Source organism: Vicia villosa, linkage group LG2, assembly GCF_029867415.1.
Source record: "Vicia villosa cultivar HV-30 ecotype Madison, WI linkage group LG2, Vvil1.0, whole genome shotgun sequence".
Classification (NCBI taxonomy): Eukaryota; Viridiplantae; Streptophyta; class Magnoliopsida; order Fabales; family Fabaceae; genus Vicia; species Vicia villosa.
The window spans coordinates 192,705,295-192,729,060 of record NC_081181.1 but is presented as its reverse complement, the minus strand read 5'-3'; the positions used below and the strand labels follow the sequence as shown (position 1 = coordinate 192,729,060).

The following is a 23,766-nucleotide window of genomic DNA, read 5'->3' as shown; positions in this document are numbered from 1 at the left end:
TTAAATTTTTTACATATAAGGTAGTAAGTTTAGAATACAAACTAAACTTATAAAATATTTACTTTCTCCTATTATAAGCTCCTGAATCTTTTAACCTACTTAAAAGAAAATTTCACACGTAATATTTTCACAAATCACCAATAAGATATTCTACATAATTAAAAAAAAATTAATAAATTTAACAAGATTTATTTTATGGTAATACTAACGAGTGTCCCAGGGGCACTGGTTAAGAGATTAAAAAGGTATGTTGAACATTGTTTAATAAAGAAAAAAAGATAAATTTTTTACCTAAAATATATGTAATCAATGCATGAAAACGTAGATAATTAACTTTTTTGAAGAATATTGTGTATATTCAATGCATTGAATATACATATTTTCTTTATTAGGAATGTTTAATCAGTGCCCCTAGAACACTCATTAGCATGACAGTTATTTTATTTATTAATCTTTTAAAAAATATCATTCGTATATTAATAAGTGTAAAATTATTCCGAGGAGTTTATTGGGCGGGTGGAGGGTTTTTTAGATTGGAAGGAGGGAAGGGATTCCGTTGAGTGGAATTATTCCGAGGAGAAGGTATTTACGGTTGCCTCTTGTTACAATTTCTATAACAATCTTCGTCTTCATCATGGCCCCGCTAATAGGAATGACGAGGCTTTTGAGTTGTTGTGGAAATTGGAAGTTCCGTTCAAAATCAAGGCTTTCGGTTGGAGACTCTTCCTCGATAGGCTTCCGGTGAAAGATTTGTTGAAGACCCGAGGTATTCCTATTCCTTTTGATGATTTAAAGTGCTCGTTTTGTGGTAATTCGTTGGAGTCTAGTTCCCATTTATTTTTTAGTTGTTTGGTGGTGAAAAATATTTGGAGTGAGATAGCTAATTGGGTTGGTAAAGGGGATAGAGTAGATGTCGAGTGTTTGTCGAATTTTATGGATTGGCACTTGTTCTTTAGTAGTAAAAAAGTTAAAGTTAGGAAGTTGGGTGTGGTTTGGCTTGCCACCACTTGGATTATTTGGTTGGTGAGGAATGGAGCTTGTTTTCGGAAGGAAGCTTGGAATGTGAATAATACCGTGTGGAATATTAAGCATTTGGTTTGGAGGTGGTCTTTTTGCGGGAAAATTACTCATCCCAATTACTCTCTCTACGAGTTTTGCAAGGATCCTTTGCATTTTTTGTCGTAGTTGTAATTGGTTTGTAATTCTCTTTTTGTCGGGTTATTCCCGTTCTCTTCGTGTAATCGGGTTGGAGAACCCTTAGTTCTCCGTTTATCAATATATCTTGCTTAAAAAAAAAGTGCAAAATTGATTTACATAAATTAAAATATTACATAAAATACTAGAATTTCAACAATTTAACAATACCTACTTAAGAGTAATAAATTGTAATAATGATCAGAGGATATGAATGATTTTATTAAAGGTGAACACTCCGGTTCCCTTGAGTTTAGTTGGGTATCGGTACCTTCAACCAATCAAATGATATAATTTCATGCCATATCACTTATTTTATTTTAATTTAATTTAAAATTAATTAAATTTTATAACAATTTACACTAAAGGTACCGGTACCCAATTTGAATTCATGGGTACCAAAGAATTTGCCTTTATTAAATTATAATCAATTTTATAAATTTAATTTATTGAAAATCTCATTCAAAATCATCATATATTTATAGTAAAAAATTCACTTTAATGCATCATATAAAAAAGGAAGATGCTCTGGATAATACAATATAGTCCTTTCTTTGATTGGTCAATAATCTTTTTTGGGGTAAATCAGGTACTACAAAATGTTATCCATACTAATTATTTTATTACATATATCATTTGTTTTCAATGTAAACTATTCATTTTTTGTGCGCAACATTTAATATATGGGTTATTGCTCACATTTTTAAACTTCCTATCTCTCTTACTTTTTTTTTCACACTCTTTCTTTTCCCGTTCACTCCTCTTTAAATTAAATATAAAACGATGTTGAAAGTGTAAATTTTATCATTTTTAATTTTCTCCAGCTATAAATCTATAATATATGTTAGCTTTGACATAAAAGTTTTCTCAGGTTGTAAATTTTATCATTTTTTCAGGTTGTAAATCTAACAAAGATGAACACATATATTTCTCAGGTTGTAAATTTATATTAAAAGTGTAAGCTTTAACATAAAAGGTTTCTCTTTTTCATCTTCTGTAAGTAATTTTCACTTCTATTATTTTTTCAGGTTGTAAATCTATTAAAATAAAGAAGAATAGTTTTTTCAGGTTAAAGATCTATATTTATAGTGTAAGCTTTACCATAAAATTTTTTTCCTTTTCATCTTCTTAACACTTTTTCCCTTTTTTTTTTTAAGGTTGTAATTATATTCAAACAAAGACGAAAACATATTTCCTCAGGTTGTAGAATTATATTAAAAGTGTTTAATATAAAAGTTTTTTCTTTTTCATCTTTTTAACACTTTTTACGCTTCTTTTATTTTTGCATTGTAAATTTACTGAAACAAAGACATACATGATACTAAAACAACAACATCGACAATATTTATGAAAATCTACCATATAAAAAAGGAAAAGAAGGTGTTCTAGATAATACAATAGAGTCCTTTTCTCTTATTGGTCAATGATATTTTTTTTTTGGTTAAATCAGGTACTACAAAATGTTATCCATACTAATTATTTTATTGCATCATATGTAAAGCTATTTTTTAAACTTCCTATCTCTCTTACTTCTTTTTCACGCTCTTTCTTTTCCCATCCCCTCCTCTTTAAATTAAATATAAAACGATGATGAAAGTGTAAATTTTATCATTTTTAGTTTTCTCCAGCTATAAATCTATAATATATGTTAGCTTTAACATAAAAGTTTTCTCTTTTTCATCTTCATAATATTTTTCACTTTAATTTTTTTCAAGTTGTAAATCTAACAAAGATGAACACATATGTTTCTCAGGTTGTAAATCTATATTAAAAGTGTAAGTTTTAACATAAAAGGTTTCTCTTTTTCATCTTCTTTAAGTAATTTTCACTTCTATTATTTTTTTCGGGATGTAAATCTATTAAAATAAAGAAGAACATATAATTTTGTCAGGTTAAAGATCTATATTTATAGTGTAAGCTTTACCATAAAAGTTTTTTCTTTTTCATCTTCTTCTTAACACTTTTTCCCTTCTTTTTTTTTAAGGTTGTAATTATCTTCAAACAAAGACGAAAACATATTCCCTCAGGTTGTAGAATTATATTAAAAGTAACCAAGTGGTTGAGCTCCATTGGCAAGGAGCCCCGTCCAAGGACGTACTCGGGGAATACCGGGTTCGATTCCCAGGCGGAACAATCTTGCTTGGCTAGTGCGCATGCATCTACGCATGAGCCGGATTAGTGGCCCACTTGTGGTGGGTCGAAGTTGGTGCGAATAGCAAAAAAAAAATAATTATATTAAAAGTGTTTAATATAAAAGTTTTCTCTTTTTCATCTTTTTAACACTTTTTACGCTTCTTTTATTTTTGGAGTAGTAAATTTTCTGAAACAAAGACATACATGATACTAAAATAACAACATCGACAATATTTAAGAAAATATAATTATTAATTTTATATCAGATCTATTATTTTAAATATGTTAATTTTATATCTGTTATTTTTATGTCATATTTATGCAAACATTTTTGTATATTTTGGATAACATATATTTTTTTTGCCCTTTTTTATGTTCATGACAAAACTCATTTTTTATCTTTTAATATATTTTTCACATTTTTTTAAGATTGTAGATCTATCGATAAAAAGACGAAAAGAAGTTAAACAATATTGACAATTTTGTTAACATTTTTTTTCCTTTCTAATTTTGAGTTTTATTAAATTTTCACTCATCTATTATATATATGTTAAATTTTTTCTTCTAAGGTTGTTTTTCTTTAAAAAAAATCTATTATTTAATTCAATTTAGTATCATTTATCATCGTTATTATAATTATTATTGATATTATTGACATCATTATAATAAAATCATTCAGTATAATGCAACATTAATGTAGTACTAATATAGAATATAGCTTTGATAATATATAGAGAGAGGTTCCAAAGCAGTATTTTTTCTTTGCAGGAAAATATAATTATTTAAACAATTTTTTTTTAATGCAAACTTATTATTGTAAATAACATTATTTATTTGGTACTAATAATTTGGTTTTTTGTTCTTTGAGTGTGTAGTATGAAAAGTCTCATAGTACTTAATATTTATACCTTGTAAATCGGAGATACCAATGATTATGCATCAAAGTGAGTATGTGAACAGGATGCAATGACATGGGAGCAAGGCATACAATAGGTTTGAAAATGACCGCAGTTGCACCAACGATCTGGGATTATGGCTCGATACTCTTGTCTTGGCAGCACCTGGTTGTGGTCAATTGTTTCTTTGACACTGAAAGTGGCTCTGTAACTCGATGGGTGTTTCCTTTGGCAGATTCTTGCTACACAAATTTCATGCAGATATCACTGTACACCTATTGTGCCTGTAACACTGCATTCCACCGCTTACATCTTGTGGCGAACACCGTTGCCATCCGAAAATAGGTTGCACTCACCAAAGCGGTTACAGGTAAGTTTCATATGCCCTTGAAAACGTTGTACGTCGATTCCACAAGATTTGTAGACATGTGGCCCCACCTCGCCCCATTGTCGTACGACCTAGTCCACTTCGCTCTATCAATGTTATCAATCCACCTCCCCGCATCTGGATTTGACAATGCTATTTCACGGCGGTAGTATTGAAATCCAGGTTGGTTTAAGCCATACCCCGCGTTCACCAAATTGTTTTTAAAAAAATTTATCTTTGATCTCTCGCATAAAATTTTGTGCAATATGCCTAATGCAGTTAGGATTGTGCAAAAAAACCAATACCCCTAAACCAATTTACGATCCAAATAAAACCAAAATTTAAAATCCAACCCAATTCTATATTTTAAAATTGGTGGCCCATTAAATAAATTTTTAAAAAACCGGTACCCATATTTTGAACTATATCAGTTTATGGGTACCACATTTTATTTCAAATTCAACTATTTCTCCCAGCCGCACGTTGTATGTTCTTCCGCTCCTTCAACTTCAAAACCCTAATCCCAAAATCTACAAAAATTGCTCTTCAAATTTAACAAAATCGTTCAAATCACAGTTATGGGTTTCTAAATTAGGGTTAGAATCGATGAAATCCTTCTTCAAATCTAACGAAATCCTTCTTTAAATCTTTCGCTTCTTTCTGTTGTTTGATCAGTGATTGCGATTCATCATCTGCTTTACCAATTCATCTTGTTCATGTATTGGATTATCTGAACTTCATCGATCCGTTCATCTTCAATCGGAGAATCTAGGTTTTTTTAAGCTTCATTTAGTTTCTTAAACTTCATTGATGATGTGAAATGAGAATGAGAATCGTGATGTTGAAGTAAAATACATGAACTGAATTAAATTTGATTTTGTTTTTTATTGTTTGTTTAGCTAGTTTAGGGTTGTGGATGATTGAAGTAACACAATTTAATTTTCTTTTCCTTTTTCAGTAATAGATGTTTAGGGAAATCGGAGGATCTGTTTGTGGAATTAATTTCTATTTGGTTTGAAGTGAATTGATTATTTCATTTTTTAATGGTGTTTATGTTTATGTTCAGTTTCATTTTTTTAACACATTTTAGGTTTCAGAAAGTGAGATGTCTTTATGTATGGTTAACTTGAAGGTGTTTCTATTTGGGATTGGTCCCATGAGATTACGGCTCTGTTTGGTAAAACTAGCTGGTAGCTGATAGCTGATAGCTGATAGCTTTTAGCTGGTGACTGGTAGCTTTTAGCTGGTGACTGATAGCTGATAAGCTAACATGAGTGTTTGGTAAATTAGCTGTTTCATTTGCTGATAGATACAAAATGACATAAATGATCATTTTAATTAATAAGAATAATAATATTTTATTAAAGTAATAAGGGTATAAATGGAAAAAAAGTCACAAGCTAAAAGCTACAAGCTCAAAAGCTACTTCAAATAGCTTTTGATAAAAAAGCTAAAAGCTAGTAAAAAAGCTACAAGCTAAAAGCTAAAATAGCATTACCAAACAGTGCTTTTTCATTAATGTTAGCTGAAAAGCTAAACGCTAAAAGCTAAAAGCTCTTTTTTGGGTCTTACCAAACAGACTCTACATACTTCAATAGAAGTGAGAGTGGTTTTGTCTTATTGAGTTCTTACATGCTAGGAATTGCGATGTGTTTGGAGTTGCACTTGTGAATAGAAACTTTTTAAGAGAGGAAAACACCACTAGATTCACTAGATTGCAGAGTTTGTATCTTGAGCTATGGACCTATATGGTCCCCTCCATTATGTTTAACTGATTAATTCATTCTATGGGACCAAGTTAAAAAGTTGGATATGAACTTTTGGTTGAAGAGGGAATCCTTTTGTTGTTTTTTAAGTATTTCTGTTGTTGGTAATTATTTTTGGTTGTGTTGTGGTAGAGCTATTTAAGGAAAAATGTCTATGGGATCCAAGGCTCTTCGTACTCTCCAGCCTATCAATTCATTGCCTACTAGTTCCATATTTTGTGCTTATTTTTATGTATGATTGATTTGTGAAGTATACTTGATTTTAGTTGAAGTTTGAGTGGTGAAACTCATGTTAGGTTTGTGTCCTGTTTCTCTTCGCTTGATACAAACTTGGCTTATTCTACAAGCCATTTTGGTACTAGATGCATGGCCTCCTTTCTAGGTTCTAGGATGGAATGAGTTATATCCTGCTAATACAGAATCATAAACTATGCTCGTGTTGGAAAGTCAGTTATTGACGTAATGATGAGATTAGTGTATTCAGTATATGGTGTACGAAGATTCTCATATTTTACTCTAAACGATACAATTATTATTATAGCTTTGTAATTTATATGCCTTGAAGGTATTTCAATCATAAAGAGAATTTTTTTTTGTTTTCTTTCTAAATTTAACAAGGAATCATGGGATTGAATGACGCAATGGATCATAATTTTTATAAAATTATTTAAAAAAAAAATCTTTTTTAATTTATTTGTGATATTTTTTATTTAAAAAATTGGTTTTAAAATTGATTTTTTCTATAAAATTGGTTTTAAAACTGGTTATTTTAAAGTTAGTAAAAAACTAGTTTAAAACCGGTTTTTTAAAAACGGTTTAAAACTGAATTGAACCGTATGTAAACCGGTTTTAAAAAACCAAACTGGTTTTATAGAAACAGTTTTAAGATCCAAACCAAACCATATATATAGTTTGGTTTGGTTTATGATCCATGCACACCCCTAAATGCAGTAGACATGTGTAGATGGGGGGTCGTGCCAACCATTTGTCGGATTTTTGTATGCACTATTAATAGAAGCGTGCATATCCGAAATCAAACATAGACCAGGTTGTGGAGCAACTTTAGTTCGAAGATTCTTTAGAAAGAAACTTCAAGCAACAACTGTTTCTCCTTCTACCAGAGCAAAGGCTATTGGAAAAATATTATTGTTTCCATCTTGTGCGACTGCCATCAATAACGTTCCTTTGTATTTCACGTACAACCAAATTCCATCAATTTGAATAATCGGTTTGCAAAAACCAAATCCGATGATGTAGGGTCGAAATGCCCTTAAAAGTCTATGGAATATTCCATTACCTTCGAGAGGAGTTCCGTCTTGGGATTGTGTCGGCAATGTCTCCAATATAGTAACCGTCCCAAGTGAATATAATTGAAGTGCAGCCAAGTAGCGCGGAAGTTGTTTGTAGGATTCCTCCTAGTTGTCGTAGACCATTTCGATTGACTTGGTTTTCGCCAACCAAGCCTTTATGTATGATGGTCTATATTTGAACACAGAAACACAATAGGCGATAATCGTCTTGACCTTCTGTGACGGGTCAGCATCTACAAGAGGTAATATGGTATGGCATATCATGTCATGACTTAGTTTTCGATGATCTTGCACCATATTGGCGTTAACACAAGTGTGGGCTTGAGAAATGGAACCTATCACCCAAGCATTAACTTTCTTTTTAAATGATGCCATAAGCCTGTAGCCACACTCCGGATTTCTGCCTAAAATGACACATCTTTCTGGATTCGAGCGATCAACACTAAAATCAACACAGTTTGCTAAGTGCCAGTTTTTGATTGCTAGCATACAATCTTCCTTTGAACGAAATTTGTCACCCTTTTTTAACTCTTCGTCGGACCTCATATACGGGTTGTAGAACATATCCAATGATGGCGCATCCTCACCCAAGTTCAGGGTTGTGAAGTGTGCTGGAGGTGAGTACGCATGCGCATCAGGTATTGGAACTCGTTCTTCATCTTCAGAATCACGGTTCACCAAGTCATCAATCACGTCTTCTACGCCAGTTTCTTCTTCAACGACATGTTCGGCATCTTGTTCGTCGTTAACAACATGATCAATAACCTGCGATTGAATATTTTGAAAGGGTGTGATTTGTTCCAACACTATGTACAACTCAATATAATCATAACCATAATACTTATGGTTACGAAACATGTTTTGAACATCTATGTCATTTTGTATCCCTGACTGATAAAACTTGCCCGAGTTGTTATCAAGAAAATGTGGTTGTTGGTAAAAAATTTGGGAGAATTATTCTCTAAGCTTGGACTCAATTTTATTTTTCAGATATGAGAAATCGGCTTTTTAATTTAGATAAAAACGTGTAGAATTAGTGTTTCTAAATAGAAAACTGGTTGTGTCGTATTCGTAGGTCTCACCATTTATGTGAGCTCGAACTTTGTATTGTGGTAAGGATGTCATATTTTTTAGTGAATAAAGATGTGAATATTTGTGGGAGAGATGTGTTAATATTTGTGAATGGAGATGTGTTAATATTTGTGGGAGAATGACATAATTTTATAATGCATGCAAGACACTTAATGAACAAGAAAATACATGCAAAAAAAAATTTGGACAAGACAAACCATGCATGCTGCAAGCCTATGCGAATCTCTTCCACACTAGACCTCTCTTTTGCATGCATGCAATCTGATCTATGCATGCTTCCCATGCAGACTGCAAGTTGCCAGCTAGAGTGGCGAATACCCTCTATTTTTGTACATTTTCGCCACCTAGAGTGGCGACTTCCTTCACATGTAGAATACAAAGCTTGCGTGCACTTGTCTTGTCATCTTATTTTATACGTTTTTAACATTTCAAAATATTTATAAATAGTCGGTAACTCATCTTCATTTTCATCATCACCAAATACTTTTCATCAGAGAATTGCAGAGCAAATACACATTCTCTTATTTTTAAAATTGCAAACATGTCTCTTCTTACCATGGGTCAAGAACACCGGGGGAATATTATTAACATTGGACTTCAACACACCACCACAACCATTATATTATAACCAACCTGATTCGACCGCCAACTACCAGAGACCACATTATGAGGCCTCACCCACCAGGAGCCATATTATCCCCCCAAGACAAAGCTTTGAAGGTGCCGCGGGTACTCGCCTTTCCTACAGCGGGAATTCTAGAGGTCGAGGTCGACTGACAAATTTTGTAGACCCGGAGTGCATTGAAGGGCCATCGACCCAAACACAACAGGAACCGGAAAGGGCGCGTCGTAGGAATAGGGGTACGACTAGGGAATCACTACAAACTCGTGAGTCATCTAGACGAGTTATTAGACCTCCGTCGTGCAGATCGTACCAGGGTCAACCGCACTAGGTCCACCAAAAATGTAATTGTAGACCCTAATATGATTAATGTCATTCTAGTTTTTTTTATTAATATAAAATGGTAGTTTTTTTTATTAATAATCATTTTTCTAAGTAAAAATATATAACAATGTAAAATAAGTTAAGTTAAAAAAAATAATGGTCAAAATAGTTTATGTTAGGGTTAGCAAATAACAGGCAAAAAAATAAAATGAGCGTTGTTGTCACAAGGTCTGGCGACTTGGTCCAATCTGTAATTGAATTCGCCACTGCGCCTGGCAACTTGGCCCAAATTTAAGTGTTGTCGCCACTGCGCCTGGCAACTTGGCCCAAATTTAAGTGTTGTCGCCACTGGGCCTGGCGATAATGTGTAATATTTTCCAAATTTTGGCCATTTGCGTAATATTTTTGAAATGTTGGTTATTTCTAAAGTTTTTTTTGAACAACTTGGTTATTGAAAAAAATTATTAAAAGTGTTTGCATCTTAAAAATAATATTTGTAACATTCAATGTAGTGATTTGATGTCAGTTTATATAAAAATAAAATAAATGATCAAACAAGACATCAATAAAGCTCAAACACGCATCCTCTCTGTTTCAGAACAAATTTGCATCCGCTACACTCTAATTTACTATATATCATGGTTATCAACAAGACGTATATAAATAAATTTTGCCTTAATAATTAATAAAATTCCACTTACGAGATTTGAGGCCCCTATATTTTGGAGGCCCTGTGCAACGGGCTAGGTTTCACAGGCCCAAAACCGGCTCTATATGTGTGTGTGCGTGTGTAAAAATTCGAATGAGTATAAGCTAACATCAAGTTACAAAATTATTGTTGCCTTTATTGAAGAGGGAGGTTTTGGCGTTTATTAATGAATTCCATGCTTTTGTCGTTCTCCCAAAAATGGTAATAGCATTTTTCTTGGCTTTATTCCTAAGATTGACAATCTTTTATCTTTGGATGATTGTCATCCAATTTGTCTTATTAATAGTATGTGTAAGATTTTGGCAAAGTTGTTGGCTTATAGATTGAATTTAGTGATTGCTAAACTTATCTTTAAATGCTCATCCGCTTTTATTCCCAATAAAAATATGTTGGATGGGGTTCTTGTCTTGAATGAGTTGTTGGATCATTCAGAGATATTTAAGAAGAGTTGTATGATAGTTAAGGTTGACTTTGAGAAGGATTACTATTGTGTGCCGTGGGAGTTTCTTAGATACTTATTAAGGAGAATGGGTTTTGGTGAGCGGTGAAGAAGGTGGATAGAAGCGCTTGTGCTTAATAGTTCTATGTCAATTCTTATGAATGGAAGCCACACTAGGGATTTTGTGGGGTCAAGAGGGTTAAGGCAAGGAGATCCATTTTCTCCCTTCCTCTTCTTATTGGTGGAGGAAGGTTTAGCGGGGATGGCTAATGTGGTGTCATCCTTGGGTGAGTTAAGGGGTTTTTCTTTGGATTCTCAATCCAATTTGGAGATTCTTCAATTTGCGGATGACATCGTTCTAATTGGAGAGGACATGTGGAATAATCTTTGGGATTTTAAGGATATTCTTAGGGTATTCAAATTAGCATCCTGCCTAGGAGTTAATTTATCTAAGAGTGGGCTTTTTGGGGTCAATCTTGAGCCGAATTTTATTCAAGAGGCATCCTCTTTTCTTTATTGTGAAATTGGCTCTTCTTCGTCTGTGTTTCTTGGTATTCTGTTGGGGATCAATTCGAGGAGGTGTGTGGTTTGGAGACCAATTGTTTCAAAATTAAAAAAGAAGACTAGGAGGATGGAATCATAAACATATTTTCATTGGAGGGAGGGTGGTTCTTTTGAATTTTATTTTGTCTAGCATTCCGATTTTCTTTTCTCTTTTTTACAAGGCTCCGGTTTCTAATATCAAAAGAGATAATGTCCATCCAACGTTCTTTCCTTTGGGGTAGTAATGAGGATGAGAAGAAGATAAATTGGATTAGTTAGGATAAGGTTTGCCTATCGAAGGTTGAATGTGGTCTTGGGGTGAAACATTGTGGGAGATTCAACTTGACTCTTATTAGCAAGTATAAGTGGCGTATTTTGAATGGTGAAAATTATTTATGGACTAACTTTCTTTCTTGTAGGTACGATGACATTAAAAGAGCTATGCTTAGAGAACCTTCTTTTACTCCTAGGAGTAGAGTTTCTCTTTGGTGGAGGGACCTTTGTGCCTTGGGAGTGGAGTCCTCGATCAACTTAACAAATTGGTTCAATTCTTCATTTTCGTGTAAGCTTGGGACGAGTCTTTATTTCGAGTTTTGGATTAATTGTTGGTTGGGAAACAATTTGTTTTGCAATCTTTTTCCGGATTTGTTTCTCTTGGTTGTCGATAGTCATTGTAAGGTGGCGGAGTTATGTGTTTGGCAAGGGGATTCGTGGTGTTGGAATTCTTTTTTCTCGGTTTTTTCCCTTACTTGGGCAACCGCGATTCAATTATCATATTTAATATGTTGACTCTTCTTCATTCGATGCATCCTAATCGAGAGGTTATCGATCGGTTTGTTTGGTGGAGAAATGCTTCCGGTTTTTCGGTAAGTAATGCTTACGATGCTTTAATTTTGAGTGTTACTCCGAATCCGGTTGTGAATCACAATATAACTTTGGCTTTTTCCCATTTATGGAATACAAAAGTTTCAAGTAGGATTCACCTTTTTAGTTGGAGGTTGATTTGGAATAGGCTTCCTACGAAGACGGAATTATCAAAGTGTGGTATTTTAGTTAACAATAATTTGGGGCTTTGTCCTTTGTGCTTAGAGGTTGAAGAGAATTTAGACCACCTTTTGTTGGTTGAGTGTTTACTAAGTTGTGGTGGGATAAATTATTCACTTGGCTCCAGTTGATAAATGTACCTTCGGTTGATTCTATTTTGGAATATCTTCTTTAGTTGGATTCTTCGTATAAAGCGACATTTCTTCGTAGAAATTAATATTTTTTAATATTTGTGTCAAAATTATGATGAGTCATTCGCACTTTAATCTTATTTGTGTCAACTTATATAATATATTTTTTTTAATTTGTAAAAGCTTGCATATAATTTTGGTATATTTACATTATTTACGCTCACTTATATTATTTGTATAAAATGACCAAACTTTAAATTATAGACCTGAACAAATCTAAATTTTAAATCTAAAAATTACCATTATATGACCCCTAAAATTATTGCTGTATCATAAATACTTGAACTCACTCTAGATATAGATATTTTTTCTTCTCTTAAATAGACAAAATACTTTTAAAAAAACATATAAAAAGGCAAATTACTCTTAAAACAACTTTCTGAAAAATATTTCCTTCTATCTGAGGGTTCCTCTAAGAATACTGGTTCGGGAAAAGAGGTTATTGTATTCTCACCAATGAAACGAATTTAAGAATTTCAGATAGTAGATACTGAAGAGTTTTTATGTTTACAGAATGTTGGCAAAGTTTTAGAATAGTCCTCTAAGTCCTGGAAAATATTATTGATTGTGAAGATTAAAAAGATGTGAAAAAATGGCTCATGATTTAATTAAAACAAAATACCAAATAATAAGGAAAAAAAGGCTAATAATCACCAAACCCTATATATATATACACATATTGAGGGCTATTAATCACTGAGTATTGAAAGTTACTGATCTACCTTGAATCCATCTAGCTTATAGATGTCCAATTGTTATAGTTAATAAAAACTGACTGTCAATATGTAAACAATCTTCATTCCAAAATCAAATGTCAACAAATGACAAATTGTGTTGAAATTGCTACAAATTTCTAGAATATTCTAAAAATAATATGTATGAAAATGGTAGAATATCCTAGAACTATAATATGTATGAAAATGGTAGAATATCCTAGAATTATAGTGTATAAGAATATGGTAGAATAATCTAGAACTATAGTGTGAATGGATATGGTAGATCAATCTAGAATTGTAAGTGTATGTAAAATATAGAACAACCTAGAATCATCATGATACTAATCTATCATGAGAATTCTAGAAAGAACTAAAGAGATGTAGAAATATTCACCACCATTGAGAGGTTGGTGACTTGAGCCTATAAATAGGCAATTGCTATCTTGTAATTCATCATCCAAGAAATCAATGAAATAGCCTTCTTTCTAAACAACTCACTAAAACTATCTTTTATCAACTATCAACTAATCAACTACTAACAGTGGCATCAGAGCTACGTTCGGTCATACATTGGGCGTAGTTATATTACCTACCTAACATTCCAAAATCCTCCCAACTACTTCAAAAATTTCCTTTGTAATATTAACCCACTTCAAAAACAATTTCCAAGCTATGGATAACACCACTCAATCATCATCTATTTCTGTCCCTATTTTCAATGGTGAAAATTATGATTTCTGGCGTGTTAAAATGGAAACATATTTTTCATCTCAAGATATATGGGACATAGTAGAAGAAGGCTTCACTGTTCCCGCGGATACTTCAACTCTTAATGCAACTCAAGAAAAGGAGTTGAAGAAAAATAAACAGAGAAATTCAAAGGCGTTGTTCACCTTGCAACAAGCCGTGACTGATGCAATTTTTCCAAGAATTATGGGAGCTAAGACTGCCAAAGATGTGTGGAACACATTGAAGGAGGAGTTTCAAGGAAGTGATAAGGTACGTGCTGTTAAACTTCAATCTCTAAGAAGAGATTTTGAACTATTGAAGATGAAGGATTTTGAGACAGTTAAAGATTACTATTCTAAAGTCAAAGAAATAGTTAATCAAATGAGAGCTTTTGGGGATGATATTCTTGACAAGAAAATTGTTGAGAAAATTCTAATTACTATGCCCCCAAAGTTTGACCCAATCGTGACAACGATTGAGGAAACCAAAGATTTGTCCACTCTATCAGTGACAGAACTGGTGGGCTCTCTTGAAGCATATGAGCAAAGACTGAATAGGCATAAAGAAGACACGCTTGAAAATGCCTTCCGATCAAAGCTCAAATTTCGGCCCCAAAATAAAGAAGATGAAGGAAAGAAGAGTTATGGAGAAACTTCTAGAAGAAGAGAAGCTTCTAGAAATTTCTTTAAGAACAAGCCAGATAAAAATCCTCCATGCAATATATGCAAAAGACCAGGCCACGCAGAGAAAAATTGTTGGTACCGTAATATGCCACAATGCAACCATTGCAAGAAGTTCGGACACATAGAGAAAAATTGTCGCAACAAAGATAGGCATCAAGCTAATATTGCAGAGGAGCGTGATCAAGAACAATGTATGTTCTATGCCACTCAAGACTCAATGAAATAAAAAGGAGGAAGCTGGTACTTGGATAGTGGATGTAGCAATCACATGGCCAAGGATGAGACTATTTTCAAAAGCATTGACGAGTCTGTCAAAGTGAAAGTCCGACTGGGAAATGGTAGTGTGGTTGAATCAAAAGGAAAAGGCACTGTCATGGTGGAGACTGATAAAGGTACGCGACTCATCCATGATGTCTTACTAGTTCCCAGCCTAAAAGAAAATCTTCTAAGCATTGGTCAAGTGATGGAGAGAGGCTATACACTTCACTTTGAAGGAGGTGTATGTAAAATATTAGACAACAAAAATAAAAGGGCCGAGATTGCCCAAGTGAAGATGAATAAGAACAATAGAAGCTTCCTGCTAAATTTAAAATATGCAACTAACATTGCCATGAAAGTACAAGTTGATGATTCATGGCTCTGGTATCGAAGATTTGGCCACTTCAACACACATGCCTTGAAGCAGTTATATGAGAAGAACATGATGAGAGATCTTCCAAGCATAAAGGACAACAATGAAGTGTGCGAAGGGTGTCTCCTTGGTAAGCAACACCGATTTCCATTTTCAACAAGTGGAGCATGGAGAGCGAAAGACCTGTTGGAGCTGATACATACCGACGTATGTGGACCGATGAGGACGCCATCACATGAGAACAACAGGTACTTTATACTCTTCATTGACGACTTCTCTAGAATGACATGGGTCTATTTCCTAAAAGAAAAATCAGAAGTCTTTGGAGTATTCAAAAAGTTCAAGGCCCTTGCGGAAAATCAAAGTGGAAAACGGATAAAAGTACTAAGAAGTGATCGCGGAAAAGAGTACACCTCTCGCGAGTTTGACAGATTTTGCGCGGATGAAGGCATAGAGCGACAACTTACAGTCGCATATTCACCTCAACAAAATGGTGTGTCCGAGAGGAAGAATCGCACAGTTATCGAGATGGCTAGATCGATGCTCAAGGAGAAGGGAATGCCTAACACATTCTGGGCTGAAGCGGTCTACACTGCTGTTTACATACTCAATAGATGTCCAACTAAGGCAGTACAAGATAAGACTCCAATTGAAGCCTGGAGCGGGAAGAAGCCATCAGCAAAGCACCTAAGGGTCTTTGGATCTATATGTTACATTCATATTCCAGACGTGAAGAGGCATAAGCTTGAAGAAAAGACTATACGAGGTATCTTCCTGGGGTATAGCACAATCTCTAAGGGATACCGTGTCTACAACTTGCAAACTAAAAAACTAATCATCAGTCGCGATGTTGAAGTTGATGAGAATGCTTCTTGGAATTGGGATGAAGAAAAAGTGGAGAAGAACATCCGTATACCAGCTCAACTACGTCAAGAAGAACCTGAGGATGAAGAACCTGAGGAAGAAGAATCAGGTGAACCTCTTTCGCCTCCACCACAACAACAAGAGCAAGAACAAGAACTATCATCACCAGAGTCTACTCCAAGACGAGTAAGATCCTTGGTGGACATATATGAAACCTGTAACATGGCCATACTTGAACCTGGAAGTTTTGAAGAAGCGTCAAAGCAGGAAGTATGGGTCAAGGCAATGGAAGAAGAGATAAAGATGATTGAGAAAAACAACACATGGGAGTTAGTAAATCGTCCCCATGGAAAAGATATCATTGGGGTTAAGTGGGTCTATAAGACAAAGCTGAACCCTGATGGCACCATACAGAAACACAAGGCGAGGCTAGTAGCTAAGGGTTACTCACAACAACCTGGGATTGACTACAATGAGACATTTGCACCAGTAGCTCGTCTTGATACCATAAGAGCTTTAATAGCTCTTGCGGCACAAAAAGGATGGAGTATCCATCAACTAGATGTCAAATCTGCCTTCCTTAATGGCGTACTTGAAGAAGAGATCTATGTGTAGCAGCCACGAGGATTCATATCTGAAGGTGAAGAAAGCAAAGTGTTAAGACTAAGAAAAGCACTCTACGGTTTGAAGCAAGCACCTCGAGCATGGTATAGCATAATCGATCAATATTTCATGGATCGAGGATTCAGGAGGAGCAAGAGTGAGCCTACACTTTACATCAAGTCCCAAGGTCAGTGCACTCTCTTACTCTCTCTATATGTAGATGACCTTATCTACACGGGAAACAATACTAAGATGATGATGGAGTTTAAAGAAGACATGATGAAGACCTTTGAGATGACCGACCTTGGTTTGATGAGTTACTTCCTCGGTATAGAAGTAAGTCAAAGAAATGAAGGGATATTCATCTCGCAAAAGAAATACACAGAAGGCTTACTTAAGAAATTCAAGATGTACGGTTACAAACCTGTCGCTACTCCACTCATAACAAATGAGAAACTACAGAAGAATGATGGAGCACCAGAAGCTGATGCATCTAAATACAGAAATCTAATTGGAAGTCTCCTATATTTAACAGCTACACGACCAGATATAATGTATGCTACAAGTCTTCTATCAAGATTCATGCAAAGCCCAAGTCAAATACACTTTGGAGCAGGAAAAAGAATTTTGAGGTATCTTCAAGGAACAAGAGAGTTCGGTATATGGTACACTACCGAAACCAACTCAGGATTACTTGGCTACACCGATAGTGATTGGGCAGGTTCGCTAGATGACATGAAGAGCACCTCTGGCTATGCTTTCTCTCTAGGATCAAGAATTTTTTCTTGGGCGTCAAAGAAGCAAGCTACAGTTGCACAATCAACAGCAGAAGCAGAGTACGTGGCAGCTGCTGAAGCAACGAGTCAAGCTATATGGCTTCGCAGGATACTCGAAGACATGGGAGAAAAACAAGATGAGCCTACTAAGATCAATTGTGACAACAAATCAGCAATTGCAATGGCAAAAAATCCAGTGCATCACAGCAGAACAAAACACATAGCAATAAAGTATCACTTTATCAGAGAAGCTGAAGCAAATAAAGAGATCAAACTCGAGTACTGCAGGACAGAAGATCAAATTGCAGACATATTCACAAAAGCGTTGCCGAGACCAAGATTTGAAGAGCTACGCGCTATGCTTGGAGTCATAGAAATTTGCATCAAGGAGGAGTGTTGAAATTGCTACAAATTTCTAGAATATTCTAAAAATAATATGTATGAAAATGGTAGAATATCCTAGAACTATAATATGTATGAAAATGGTAGAATATCCTAGAATTATAGTGTATAAGAATATGGTAGAATAATCTAGAACTATAGTGTGAATGGATATGGTAGATCAATCTAGAATTGTAAGTGTATGTAAAATATAGAACAACCTAGAATCATCATGATACTAATCTATCATGAGAATTCTAGAAAGAACTAAAGAGATGTAGAAATATTCACCACCATTGAGAGGTTGGTGACTTGAGCCTATAAATAGGCAATTGCTATCTTGTAATTCATCATCCAAGAAATCAATGAAATAGCCTTCTTTCTAAACAACTCACTAAAACTATCTTTTATCAACTATCAACTAATCAACTACTAACAAATTGCTTCAACTTATCTTATGATTCTGATGCAGATGTTACACAGTCCAATGGCGGCTAGGCCTGTCCCTAATAGTCTCTTCAGATGATGAATAATCATCTTCACTTCGATAAGAATGAATATCTGGCCGAGCCTTTGATATTCCACTTGTTCCTTCCCCACATATGCCACTGCTACCTTCGTTTTGATTAGCCTTGGGAATCGGAGATTTTCCAGTAAGCATCGAAACTACAGATGACATGGTTGGTCTCAAAGTTGTAGATGAATTGGTGCAAAGGAGTCCCACTTGCACCATTCTCATTGCTTCCTCAGAGGAGTAGTTTGAACCAAGACTTGGATCCACCAACTCTAGAAGGTTCCCTTGTTCTTGGAGAACACAGGCCTTAATTGACATGCAAGATATAGTATTAGAAATCTAACCAAGCCATAGTTATAAATGAACACAATCTTTAAAGAAAAAAAAACACAATCTTTAAAGAAACCTGTAACTTACCCAGTCCAGAAGATACACAAACTCATCTTTTGGCTTATAGTTTGTACTGCTGTTACTCACTCCACTAACCAACTCTAGAACTACAACTCCGAAGCTGTAAACATCCGCTTTGTCCGTCAATAAACCCCGCATAGCATATTCAGGAGCCATGTAACCCCTGACAAGAGAATGTGTTTAGTATCCTATGTAAGTGATTTTCAAAAACAAAACAAAACACTTTGTTAACTCTATGATTCAAAACTATTAAATTGTGGCATAATACTTACATTGTCCCCGCAACTCGGGTGCTGATATGAGTATTTCCTTCGTCCAGCTTGGCTAAACCAAAATCCGAAATCTTAGCATTCAGATTCTTATCAAGCAAGACATTAGCCGACTTAATATCTCTGTGGATTATCTTCAGCCTTGACTCGTCGTGAAGATAGGATAAGCCTTTTGCAATCCCCACGCAGATTTTCATTCTCGTGTGCCAATCCAACTTCATCCTTTGCTCTGGTTTACCTAGAATGAAAAAAAAAATGTGAGAGTTTGATTTTGAGAAACTTAGATACACAATCAAAAGCTGTTAGATAATGAATTTACCAAAAAGGGCCCGAGCAAGACTATTGTTTTCCATGTATTCATAAATGAGCAGTAACTGGCTTCCTTCAATGCAACACCCATAAAGTTTCACAAGGTTGGGATGCTGCAATGCAGATATAATGCCTATTTCATTTACGAATTCGCGATTCCCTTGCTTTGATTTAGATGAGAGCTGTTTAACAGCAATCACATCACCATCTGGCATTATACCCTAAGGATAGGCATTGCATTCAGTATCATAATTGAGGATAACATTTCAAAAGCTTTATATTTCTCAAGTACAATTATCTTACAGATTACCCAAATTTACCTTGTAAACGGGTCCGAATCCTCCTTCACCAATCTTATTTTGTTGATCAAAGTTATTGGTTGCAAGTTTCAGTTGTCTCAAACTGAAATAGCCAGTTTTCAATTCCCTTAGCTCTGCAAGAAGATAGGTGTTTTAGTTAAGAACAAGCAGCGAAAATGAAAAGAAAGATCGAAAGAGTGAGAAATAATGTTAAACATGTTTTTCTAGTCCTCAATCTTACCTCTGTCTCTTATATCTTTTCCACAAATGTAACCCATCTTCCAACAAACAAAAAGTATCATCAGCGTAACAAGCGCCAATGATCCTACCACAATTCCAACAATGGCTCCAGCAGGCAACCCATTTGAAGGAATTTCAAAGTCTACAACAATGTATAAAATCAAAATTGAAGTCCAATAAAATATTTGACAGAAGGTTATGAAATAAAAACAATATAAGAACTGGTACTTACTTGGGGTCACAGTGATAGCAGATATAAGAGGTCCATATACACCTCTCTTAGGAATTGCATTTGTTCCTTTTCCGGCCCAATATAAGTGGATTTGCAAGGTGTTATCATTAACATCAACATTGAAGTCTCGAGTAATTCCCTTGCCAACTCCACCAGCTTCTTTCGTGATGTTGAAGTCTTTCAAATACTTAAAACCCTGTCATTATAAAATTTTAAATTTAACAACTTTTGATTTGTGTTGTATATTCAGTCTTTTAGTCCAATAGATTCGGATAGTCTTATATAAAGAGATTATTCAAAGTATATTATTTATGAAACCAGATACAACAAACAAAGCCTAAGAAAGAAGTAACAAATTGTTATATTGTTTACTTACTTGAATCGAAACATCGAATATGCGCTTTCCATGGCTGCTAAATGTCTGGTCATCCGAAAACATGATCTCAGCAAAATGAAGCTTCACATTATAGTTTCCCTTCAACATACAAAATCCAAAGTAGTAAAGAGACATCGCTGCGACGCGGGCTGTCTGGTAGTATTCAGAGCCATTAATGTTCAAAGAGAAGATATTTTTAGCCACAGAATTTGCTTCAGAAGTTCCTGTATATACTCCTGTGCTGCTATAAGCCCATCTTCCATCATTGCTTATAAAAAAGTTTGAAATTCCGCGTAAATTCTCATCGGCTTCGTATTCATAAATTGCAGGTCCTCCACAATTTATGAACAGTGAATGGTCTGCCAAGAAATATTAGCAAAATTACTTTTTCATCACATGTTAACACGTTAAAAAAGAAGCTACCACAGTTACATTTCCAAAGCATTGTAGTTTATAAAAACACGATTGATCTAAAAGTCTGAAGACTCACACCGTGGTTTTCCTGAACAAGGTTGGTTCCTCTTCAAACAAGACAATCTAAAACATATAAAGTTAAACTCAGAAGATTATTCAAAAAATATACATGATTACAACTAGACCATAAGCACAATCATATGAACTTACGAAGTGTTTGCTGAAGGAGAGACACTCGAGGCTAAGTTCCTGTTGTTCAACATTAGTACTATGCTTAGAAGAATTGAGATAGGCGAAATAAATGTAAAATATTTGGGGAAAATAAATGAAGCTTACACGTCCAAGAGCTGGCAATTAGATGCAGAAGACTTGGTAAAGTTGTTGAAAGATAAATCACTGAAACACAATGCAGAGTATATTTTAATTACTTCGTAATTCAACGAGTGCTCGAGTCAGAATCACAAGAAAAATAAAAGGTGTGCTTGTGTAACACCAAAATTCCAACATGTGAGTAAACCGTATGCAATTAGAGGTAAAAAAAACCAAGAAAATGTGCTGACATATGCTGATTGCTGCTCAGTATCCATGCTGGAGTTGTTCCGCTCAGAAAGTTATTTGTCAGAAACCTGCATACAACTCATTTATGTCACTGAAAGCTTATATCAATTAAGAAGAAAAATAAATATTCGTGTTCACTTACATGAGATTGATGAATTCCAATTTCTGAAATGAATCTGGAATTGGACCAGTCAAGCTATTGAAGCTCAAATCTCTGAAAAAAAGTGTGATGATTATTAGCATAAAGAACATTATAAGATGTAATTTCCCATTGTAACTTTATGAAGATAACATGAGATGACATTATATTTATTGGTTTGCATGTAAATATAAAGAAATTTGTCCAACTTACAGTTCTTTTAAATTCCGCATTTCACCAATGTAATCTGGAATAGGACCAGCAATTAAACAACTTCGCAATTCCCTGAAGTACAGAAACAAAAAAAATCAGTTAATAAAATACTAAATGAGCTATGAAGTTCTTCATAGGTAGCATGAAAGGAATGGTTTCAACTCACAGTCTTGTCATGAATTTCAAACCTTTGAGATCAGGAAATGACATGGTTTTGTTCCCCTTCAAATCAGATATTCTCCTGATATAGTGTTTCATCAATGAAATTTAATTTATCTACTAGCCTCAAATATAGTGGTAAGATAGTGATAAGCTTGGCAGAAAAAGTACTCACAATTCCGTCAAATTTTTCAAGACAGATACGGCAGGAGGAATTGGACCTTCCATAGACGTGCCTTGCAGATTCCTAAAATTCAAAACTATACTCCGATGACATCTTGAGCAAGAAATGTCACTATTTAATACTTCAACAAGTAAGCGGTCATAGATGAAATAATGTTTAGACTCACAATTTTTCCAGTTTGGTCCAGCTTCCAATAAAACCTGGGATCTTCCCAGATAGACTGTTTCCATCTACAGTACTGCAAAATATTGAGTGATTTCAGAATTTAACAAATACATAAAATGAAAACTGAGAAAACACCGAATCAAATCATATGATGCTACTCACAAATCTATGAGATTCTTTAGATTTCCATATGCATCTGGTATTGTCCCTGAAAAGTTATTTGCAGAGAGCCTTCTGCAGACACATTTAGGGTGTGGGGAAAAACAGTTCGGAATGCGAAATGACATAGTTTATGCATCTGGTACAGAAAGTGAGTAAAAGAAATAGGTCTTACAATGACTGCAAGTTTATCAAATTTCCAAAGCTGGATGGAAGAGGTCCTTCAAATTGATTATCATCTAAGGCCCTGCAACAATTGGATCATAAATATAATTATTTCACTTCCAATGTGAACGAATACGGCATCAAATTAATCATTCGCATAGACACTTACAGTTCTTGCAGGGTTGAAATATCACCAATTTCTGGGGGAATTGGAGTACTAAGTCGATTTCCCAAAAGTGATCTGAAAATTGGAAGTTGAGAAATAGAAGGGAAAAAAGTGTGCATGGAAAATTATGTAAACCATTTGGGAAATATAAATGATGAATGAAGTTAAAATATGTAGTTAAGGAGTTGAAATATAAAAGAAAAAAGAACACACATGAACATGACACTTACATTTTCACAAGTGGAAGTCGTCCAAGATTCTTTGGAATTGTGCCATATAGATAGTTCCTAGACAAATCCCTGTTAAATATAAAAGTTAGTTAGTATTTTTTTTTCTAGTAACAAATATTCTTCTGCATTTAGATAATGTAATTACATACAGTGATTTGAGATGAACGAGATTTTCAAACTCAGTTGGAAAAACTCCAGATACATTTTGACCCTTGAGCACGCTACAATATTAGCCAATTTGTTAAATTCATTGAATGCATATTTTGTGTGTTTATCAATATCAATTAAAAGGTTTTGGGAAAGGTTTTAGAAACGAAACTTACATATCAGTGACATGACAGACAGTGATAGATCGAAAGAACAATCACAAGTGATATTCCTTATAATATAGGATGAAATATTCTTGTTGCCAAATCCATTATCCTCATTGCAAGAATGTTGTGTAACATTCCAATTCAAGTTATGTACCTTGTTTGATATTGTTTGAAGCAATTTCACTGCAATACAGCACAAATCAAACTAGCTCACAAATTGGTTCTAAGAATTTCATA

General features: G+C 34.5%; 3 protein-coding genes across 3 annotated transcripts; 2 read left to right on the top strand and 1 right to left on the bottom strand.

Annotated features, from left to right (window-relative positions):
• Positions 1 to 309: 309 nt before the first annotated feature.
• Positions 310 to 1,185, top strand: LOC131650980 (uncharacterized). The gene is made up of 2 exons (XM_058920677.1): positions 310 to 321; positions 505 to 1,185. Exons 1-2 carry the CDS (start codon positions 310 to 312, stop codon positions 1,183 to 1,185), a joined length of 693 nt encoding a protein of 230 aa, XP_058776660.1.
• Positions 1,186 to 14,018: 12,833 nt separating this feature from the next.
• On the top strand, positions 14,019 to 14,984 carry LOC131650979 (uncharacterized). The gene has a single exon (XM_058920675.1). It carries the CDS (start codon positions 14,019 to 14,021, stop codon positions 14,982 to 14,984), a length of 966 nt encoding a protein of 321 aa, XP_058776658.1.
• A 4,222-nt stretch (positions 14,985 to 19,206) lies between these two features.
• Positions 19,207 to 22,562, bottom strand: LOC131647777 (probable LRR receptor-like serine/threonine-protein kinase At1g53430). The gene is made up of 15 exons (XM_058917613.1): positions 22,497 to 22,562; positions 22,322 to 22,393; positions 22,154 to 22,228; positions 21,988 to 22,059; positions 21,778 to 21,849; positions 21,638 to 21,703; positions 21,414 to 21,473; positions 21,288 to 21,326; positions 21,154 to 21,200; positions 20,664 to 21,022; positions 20,288 to 20,483; positions 20,057 to 20,197; positions 19,837 to 19,949; positions 19,527 to 19,737; positions 19,207 to 19,445 (listed from the first exon to the last, which is right to left on the bottom strand). Exons 2-15 carry the CDS (start codon positions 22,372 to 22,374, stop codon positions 19,207 to 19,209), a joined length of 1,743 nt encoding a protein of 580 aa, XP_058773596.1. The 5' UTR covers positions 22,375 to 22,393; positions 22,497 to 22,562.
• Positions 22,563 to 23,766: the final 1,204 nt, after the last annotated feature.

Coding starts and splice junctions, on each gene's coding strand:
- LOC131647777 (XM_058917613.1), bottom strand. CDS start 22,374: ATGGAAGGTCCAATTCCTCCTGCCGTATCTGTCTTGAAAAATTTGACG. Junction 22,229..22,321: donor TTGAAAAATTTGACGGAATT/GTGAGTACTTTT, acceptor ACACTATATCAG/GAGAATATCTGATTTGAAGG. Junction 21,201..21,287: donor TCTCCTTCAGCAAACACTTC/GTAAGTTCATAT, acceptor TATATGTTTTAG/ATTGTCTTGTTTGAAGAGGA.
- LOC131650979 (XM_058920675.1), top strand. CDS start 14,019: ATGGATAACACCACTCAATCATCATCTATTTCTGTCCCTATTTTCAAT.